The 6,126-nt window shown below is 33.2% G+C and overlaps 1 protein-coding gene across 4 annotated transcripts in view; it reads right to left on the bottom strand.

Annotated features, from left to right (window-relative positions):
- Positions 1–6,126, bottom strand: part of Alkbh8 (alkB homolog 8, tRNA methyltransferase) — a 51,447-nt gene that overhangs the window by 21,871 nt on the left and 23,450 nt on the right. For all 4 annotated transcript variants that reach the window (XM_048795782.1, XM_048795783.1, XM_015489923.2 and 1 more), the window contains exon 8: positions 2,121–2,227. In XM_048795782.1, coding sequence (XP_048651739.1) covers positions 2,121–2,227 — 107 coding nt within the window. The remainder of the gene's footprint in view (positions 1–2,120; positions 2,228–6,126) is intronic.

The raw sequence follows: 6,126 nt of genomic DNA, 5'->3' as shown, positions 1-6,126 counted from the left end.
ATTTCTCTCTCTCTCTCTCTCTCTCTCTCTCTCTCTCTCTCTCTCTTTTGAACACCCCCCATCCACACACACACACACACAAACACACAAAATTATACAGTCACATTACAGGCAATGAGGTCAATGACAGCCTTCAAAAATAATACTGGGGATGGTGGTGCACAACTGTAATCCCAGCAACTTGGGAGGCTGAGGCAAGAAGATCGCCAAGTTAGAGGTCAGCCTCAGCAACTTAGCAAGGTCCTAAAGAACTCAATGAGACTCTGTCTCAAAAAATAAAAAGGGCTGGGAATGTAGCTCAGAGATAAAGTACCCCTGAGTTCAATCCACAGTTAATAATAATAATAATAATAATAATAATAATAATAATAATAATGCTGAGGGGTTTTCCCCTAAAAAAAATATTAAGAAGGATTTTTGAGTCTACAGCCAAGATTAAAAATAAATATTACTTATAATCCAACCTTCCAGAAATAAATATTAACATTTAAAGGCATGATATACTTTCAACAACAGGATAAATATGATCAAAATGATGTTTTAGAAGAATCTGTATCGTTACCAAAAGTAGATGGAAATATTTTCTTACTATATGGACAGTAATTTCTTATTTTGCATTTTTTATAAAAGCATTACTCTTAAGCTTAAACATTAGTGACAGCAAAAATGCTTGTACCCAAAAAATAAAATGTCATTACATTCAAAATTCCAAGAATACGTAAAACCAATGGATTAGATCACCATTTTCATTTATTTTAAGTTATGAACATTTTAGTAGCCATGAAAAAAATCAAATAAATTTAAGCACCAGTGCACAAAATCAGGCCATCTTTTTTATGGCTCACATTTAAGAGAGGTTACAAATTCATTTACATGATCACTTCCATGAATTTTTATAAAAATGTGTCAGCTAAAACCTCCAAGCAGAACAAAATAAGTACATAACTCAGCAACATTTTAAGTGATAATAGATATAAATCGTAGCAGTACTCTCTTCTCAAAAGGCTAAAAGTGCATTCCTACCAAAAGCATATAATGTATTTCTTTAGATTCAGATTAAATCAAACTCAAGGAGCATTCTACAACACAATTGGCCTCTTCAAAAGAACCAAACATCATGAAGGACAAAGAAAAGTTGAGGAAGTGTTTCAAAATAAAGATTAAATAAAATTAGCAAATAAATGTGATGTAGAATCATGAACTGAATCCCGAACTGAGAGAAAGCTTGGTATAAAGCACTTTGTCTTACAACTAGCAAAACCTGAATATGGATTATATATAAGTATTTTATCAATATTAGATTTTCTGAATTTGAGTGTTACACTATGGTTTTATTAAACATGGATAAGCAAACTCATTCCATAAAGAGCCAGATAATAAATATTTCAGGCATTGAAGGCCACATATAGATTCTGTTGAAAATTCCCCATTGTTTTCCATTTTAAAACCCTTTGGAAATATAAAATTCATTCTTAGCTCAATGCTGCATAGAAACAAAATTAAATTTGGCCCATAAGCCATAGTTGGCTAACCCCTGATATAGGTATGGACCTTGTTTTTAGGAAACACATAATGAAGCATGTAAAGATAAAGGGTCATGATATAATTTTCAAATGATTCAGCAAAAAATAATAATAAATGTGAGAAAGAAATAACAGATGTGGCAGAATGTTCCCAACTGATAAATCTAGGTAAAAGGTGAAGGGAGTTCACTTCACTATGCTTCCAACTCTTCTTTAAATTTTAATTTTTCCCAAAATAAAAAGATTTTAAAATGTTTAAAATAACATCATAGAGCTGGGGTTGTAGCTCAGTGGTAGATTGTTTGCCTAGCATGTGCGAGGCACTGGGTTCGATCCTTAGCACCACATAAGAATAAATAAAATAAAGGTATTGTGTCCATTTACAACTAAAAAAAAATCATAAATGTTAAAAACAACGAGTAAAAAATTAAAATTCTAAGTGTAAAAAGAAAGGCCATAGATGGCCCTAGGTTCCTAGTAGAATTGAACCCAGAAGCCCCAAAGTGCAGGCATGATCCAGTGGCTCAGACAGAGAAGAACAAGAACTCTCACAAAGCAAAAGACATCCTGACATCAGGGTCATTTCAATATACATACCCATGAGTCCAAAGGTATCTAGATTCTCCTGTCATCACTAGCAAACTCCGACGAGGCAACATAACTTGTACTGTGACACCATCTGGATGCTTAAAATCCATAACAATCTTGAAGCAAAAACAAAAACATAAAGTCAATACAAAATTTCATATACTCCAAGGATAAGGGTGATTTATTCATTCTGGCCTATTTTCTAGGCTAACATATTAAAAAAAATTATGCTTATAGAAAAGTACAGCACAGTGGTTCTCAAACTTTCATGCAGAATAGTCAAATGAATGAAGAAAAAAAAACAAAATTCATCCGTAGAAATTCAGAGTTAATCTGTCTAAAGTAAGGTTCAGGAATCTGCATTTCTAACAATCACCCCAAGAAATTATAAAGCAGGTAATCTGAGGATCATACCATGGAAAACCTAGGGTAATGGTCAAACACAAAGGCTTTGGAGCTGAAACGCTCACATCCTGGCTCTTCTATTTAATAGCCACATGAACCGGGACAATCCATTTAACCTCTTTGTGCCCTGGCTTTCTCAGCTCTTATAGAATTGCTATATGATTAAATATGTAATAGACATAAATAGGATCATGTCTACACATTGGGACTTCTGGGTTCAATTCTCCTAGAAACCTGGGGGCATCTATGGCCTTTCTTTTTACACTTAGAATTTTAATCTTTTACTTACTGTTTTTTAACATTTATAATTTTATTTTTTTATTTGTAAATGGACACAATACTTTTATTTAATCTTATGTGGTGCTAAGAGACATGACACATATTTAATACACAAATTGTAGCTGTTATTTTTATTATCTCTAGAATGCTAACAATTAATAATCTAAGGAAAAGTAACGATTAAATACAGATTCTAACGTAACCCATTTTGCACCTTGAAAGTCATGCAACATACTGGAATTGGATGCTGATTAATAAGAGATGGTTAGAGAAAACAGGAAATTTTTCAGCCACTTTTCCTAAGTTATACTCAAATATTATTCAGAACGGCAACTTGTAAAGATACTACACCCATAAAATCTTTTTTGTCCTAGTAGCCTATCAAACACCAGACTTCAACTAAAATAGCAGCAGCTGACAAATGTGAAATAAAAAGGCATGCCATAGGGCTGAAAAATATATTAATTGAACAAGCCATTTGAAAAATAAATATAACAAAGTATTAAGTGGGATGAAGAAATACCTTTCTTAGAGATAAACTCAGCAAAGTACCTGGGACAAAGTTAGTATTCAATAAATGTTATTAATGCTATTATTAATAATATTGGACCAAACTACATAAGCCACATGAAAATTCTCTGAAAACTATAAGGAATTATACAGATCTAAGCTGATTCTTTTCCCCATTCTCACCTATTCTTTCAATCTAATTGTGGAAAGTAATGTAAGGTGATATATGTAATTTCATATAGTTATACTCTAAAAGCATTCTATTCATAAACACTACAGATTAATTCTGAAGTTTTTAGGGATGATGTGTACTGATACCTGCAACTTTCTTGAAATGTATAAATAAAGAAGTAATGAAGTGATGGATGGATAGATATTTGATAAAACAAAAGTTTTAAAATGATACTTTTAGAATTTAGGTAGTGTGTACATAGATCTTTACTCTACAATTCTTTCAACTTTTCCACATGAAAATTTTTATAATATATTACTGAGGGAAAGGGGGAAGAAATCCACCTGACTGTGGCCCATTTTCAACCAATGTGTATGGGATTCAATTTTCTGAATAAAAGCTAAGTTCCACATATAGAAAAGAATAATCATCATGTTTATCATTTTATTAAAGACAGTCATCTGTATCCCACATTGTGATAGGAAAATATTCCAGAAAATGAGACTCCAATTCATTCATCAAACAAATATTTACTAACCCATTATGTTGCATTATCCTATATATAAGACACCTATAGAATTCTATAAGCTACCTATAAAATTGTTCAACTTAAACCCCAAACAGAAGGCTCTAACAGTTTTATGAACCCAGGGATAGAAAAGATGAAGGAGAAGGACTAGGAGTTCAAAAGTCATGAGTACGAAGACCAGTGAGAAAAGGTGTCTTCTAGGTTTGCCACTCATCCCCCAACAAGAAGGTTTTGGCAGAGGTGCATGAAGAGGACTTGACCAAAGGCCTCACATTCAGAAAGCACCTGAGCTAGGAATGCAAATAAGCATAAGAGCATGACCAGCCAGGGGAGCCTGATTACTTTATTGCAAATGCTCTTAGAAACTATAATGCACTGAATAACATTCCCCTGCAACTGCTGAATCATTCTGCCATGGGACAGCTCAGATGTACAGGAGCCCTTTCCAATTATTATTTTTAGTTTAACCTATTTCTCTACTTTCCAAGATGGCAGAGTCAATAAAGACCAAATCCCCAGAAACTTGTGGGCATGACTGAGGACAATATTCAGTTCAAACAAATAAACAAATATCTTAGACATTCTGATCTTTTACAACTTTACACATCCAAAATGCAACAGAATGAACATTTCAGATACAGTTATCACTCTATCACCCAAGAAAAAATAAAATTCATTAGAAAAAAATAAGATTCATTAGTACATAAAAGAAGGAACAGATCTCCACGTTGGCCAAACAGAAAAATGAAGGACATATCGTCACTGGGCATACTTCTGAAAAGAAGACAAACTTAATCTTGATCCTTAATGGTTAGAAATAGACTGAAATCATTAACCTATTAAGAGAAACCCTGAAGAATATGTGGAAAAGTGACAATATGATGTAAAGAATGACATGTGATTCACAAAGAATGATAAAAGCTGGGGGCTAGGGTTGTGGCTCAGTGGTAAAGCACGTGCCTTGCACGTGTGAGGTACTGGGTTTGAGCCTCAGCACCACATAAAAATAAATAAATAAAGATATTTTTCCATCTACAACTAAAAAAAAAAAATTTAAAAGCTGAGGCCAGAAATTACTTCATTATTTAGAGAAGATATTTCATAGATTGAAGTCCACTGTTTCCCACAAACTACCAATTTTAAATCTCCTAGATTATGCTAATATCTTAATTTGACCAAAATGAAATAACAGCAAAGAAGAGACTCCACATACCTTGATATGGACAGACATGTCCACCATGTCTGGATAAGTGGGAAAGAAAAGAAGAAAAAGAGAAGACAGACTCAAAATTGCAAGGATATAAGATTAGAATTATATATTTTAAAAACTACATAAAAATTATCAGAACTACAAAATATAGCTGTGCCAAAAATATGTTTATGTATTTTCCCTGGACTTACGAATTTATAGTCCCACCATTTAAAGAGCTAATTTGTCTACTGTAGGTAATCAGAGGAATTGGGAGCATTTTTAGTAAAACAAATATAGTTTTTCGTCTCTCAACAAAAGATGATGCTCCCACAAGAACATACTGCTATGCTGAAGAGTAGTTGGAAGAGAAGTTTGTTGGTTATGCCATATTTTTCTATGACAGAGAAATAGACACCAATGAAAACCAATGGATGATTTCAGTGGCCTTTAAAACTTCTATGTATAGCACATAGCCTGCTCCTTTAAGACAAATTAAAATCAAGACCTGCAACAAACCTATTTCTCTTTCCTGGTTCTTACTGGCAAAGTATGTTTTAAAAAATAATAATAATAAATTATTTTTTTCAACAACCCACATTGGAGACTTGAATCCATCTGATTAAATTGTTTGAAAGTTGGAATCCCCAAAATACCAAGTCTAGTGAAACCAAAAGGAAAAGAGAAAAATGTCACCGATGCACCCTGAAATTATCATATAGGACCTCCCATTTGAAAATGACAAAAATAAAAAACAAGCTTTGCTTCCTTGTCCTTTAGACAACATCAATTTCTAAAAAATATAGGCCTCTCTATTCTGGTCATGAGAATGGAAAAAATCACACCCATCTGGACATGAAAATTAGATAGTGCCCTACAATATGGGAGAATAAGCCCTTAACAGCAAGTGCAACAGCTAAATACAGTGCAA

Source organism: Marmota marmota, unplaced genomic scaffold (assembly GCF_001458135.2).
Source record: "Marmota marmota marmota unplaced genomic scaffold, marMar, whole genome shotgun sequence".
Classification (NCBI taxonomy): Eukaryota; Metazoa; Chordata; class Mammalia; order Rodentia; family Sciuridae; genus Marmota; species Marmota marmota.
This window is presented reverse-complemented; position numbering and strand designations above follow the sequence as displayed.